We start from the raw sequence: 1,854 nt of genomic DNA on the forward strand, positions 1-1,854 counted from the left end.
TACAAGGAAGCGAAAGAGATTCAACGGCAGCTGGCATGCATCTGCTCGGCGGGCGGATTCCCCCTGAAGAAGTGGTCGGCGAACGATGCCGCCCTTCTGGAGGAAATCCCGCCAGCCGACCGGCTGACATCATCCTCTCTTTCGTGGCTACCTCTCGAAAGCCATCCTACTCTCGGGTTGTAATGGCACCCGACTTCAGATCACTTTACCTTCTTATTTAGTGAAGTTTCAGAGGCGGCTCCCACGAAGCGCTCCGTTCTCTCTCAGACTGCCCGGATGTTTGATCCGCTTGGATGGTTGGCTCCCGCCGTGGTCAGAGCCAAAATTCATATTCAGACAACGTGGCTTCAGGGTCTTGGCTGGGATGACCCGTTGGCTGACGCAGACGCCACTGCTTGGAGAGCGTTTCAGTCCGAGCTCCACCTGCTGCAGCGGATTCGCGTTCCGAGGTGGCTGCGGTGCTCCTTCGATCATGTCCAGCTGGAGCTCCACGGGTTTGCTGACGCTTCCGAGCGGGCGTACGCGGCGGTCGCCTATCTTTGCGTGCGATCTGCTGAGGAGAGCTCCAGCTCAATTATCATGGCCAAGACTAGGGTGGCGCCTCTGAAGCAGGTCTCGCTGCCTCGTCTGGAGCTTGCCGGTGCTGCTTTGCTGGCGCGCCTGGTCTCACATGTGCAGTCCGCGCTGAGTCTGCAGAGCGTGCCGGTCTTCCTCTGGTCCGACTCTACCGTGGCCTTGAGGAGTTGGATCCAGGGACACCCTTCTCGATGGACGACGTATGTGGCCAATCGCGTGGCGGAAATCCAGCGAACGATCCCAGGAGCTCATTGGCGACATGTGCCGGGCTGCGATAATCCGGCCGATTGCGCTTCCAGGGGAGTACGGCCGGGCGAGCTCGTGGCTCACCCGCTGTGGTGGTCGGGCCCTGGCTGGCTAACGAAGGAGATGACTGAGTGGCCTCCCTCCGCCTTCCCTGCGGACCGGGAGCTGCCCGAGGTGCGCATTCGGTCCCATCACATGGAGGTCGATCCTGAGGAGCCGGCTTGGATGACCCGATTCTCCGGGCTGAATCGACTGATCCGCGTCGCTGCCTGGTGTCGACGGTGGCTGGGCGGCGTTCGGCCGGCTGTTGAGGGTGGAGAAGCGTCCCTCAACGTGGACGAGCTGGAGGCTGCTCGCCTGTCACTGATACGGCTAACGCAGTCGGTCTGGTGGGAGAGGCGGCTGGTCGCGGTCGAGCGTGATCAGGCGCTGCCGAGGGGGAGTTCTCTAGTCAAGCTGAGCCCGTTCCTGGACGAACGGGGAATTCTGCGAGTGGGCGGACGATTGCGGCACTCGCTATTGTCTTACGACGAGAAGCATCCCGTGATTCTACCGAGGAGGGCTCATCTGACGCGGCTCGTTATCGAGGACTGCCACCGCGCAGCGCTGCACGGTGGAACTCAGGCGACCTTGGGCCTGATCCAACAGCGGTACTGGATCCCTGGGGGGAGAGCGGCAGTTAAGGCCGTCATCCACCGTTGTCTGCCCTGTGTGTGATGGCGGGCGGCAACGCCGACGCAGAGAATGGCCGATCTCCCGTGACCTCGCGTGGTTCCCTCTCGACCCTTCCTACACGCAGGGGTCGACTACGCGGGGCCAGTCATGCTGCGGACAAGCCGGGGGCGGGGGCATAAGGCGTACAAGGCCTTCGTAGCCGTGTTTGTCTGCCTGAACTCTCGCGCCGTTCATCTTGAAGTCGTTTCCGACTACTCGTCAGAAGCGTTTCTCGCGGCCTTGAAACGCTTCACTTCTTGTCGGGAACTGTGCCATACCCTGTACTCTGACTGCGGTACTAATTTTATAGGTGGCGAT

At 61.3% G+C, this 1,854-nt stretch overlaps 1 protein-coding gene across 1 annotated transcript; it reads left to right on the forward strand.

Moving 5' to 3' along the window:
• The first annotated feature begins 276 nt into the window (after positions 1-276).
• Positions 277-1,539, forward strand: LOC105205590. The gene has a single exon (XM_011174989.1). The coding sequence runs from the start codon at positions 277-279 to the stop codon at positions 1,537-1,539; it is 1,263 nt and encodes a 420-aa protein (XP_011173291.1).
• The last annotated feature ends 315 nt before the right edge of the window (positions 1,540-1,854 follow it).

This window comes from Solenopsis invicta, chromosome 13 (assembly GCF_016802725.1).
Source record: "Solenopsis invicta isolate M01_SB chromosome 13, UNIL_Sinv_3.0, whole genome shotgun sequence".
Lineage (NCBI taxonomy): Eukaryota > Metazoa > Arthropoda > Insecta > Hymenoptera > Formicidae > Solenopsis > Solenopsis invicta.

Bases quoted from the DNA above. Each gene is read 5' to 3' on its own strand.
- LOC105205590 (XM_011174989.1), top strand. From the start codon at position 277: ATGTTTGATCCGCTTGGATGGTTGGCTCCCGCCGTGGTCAGAGCCAAA.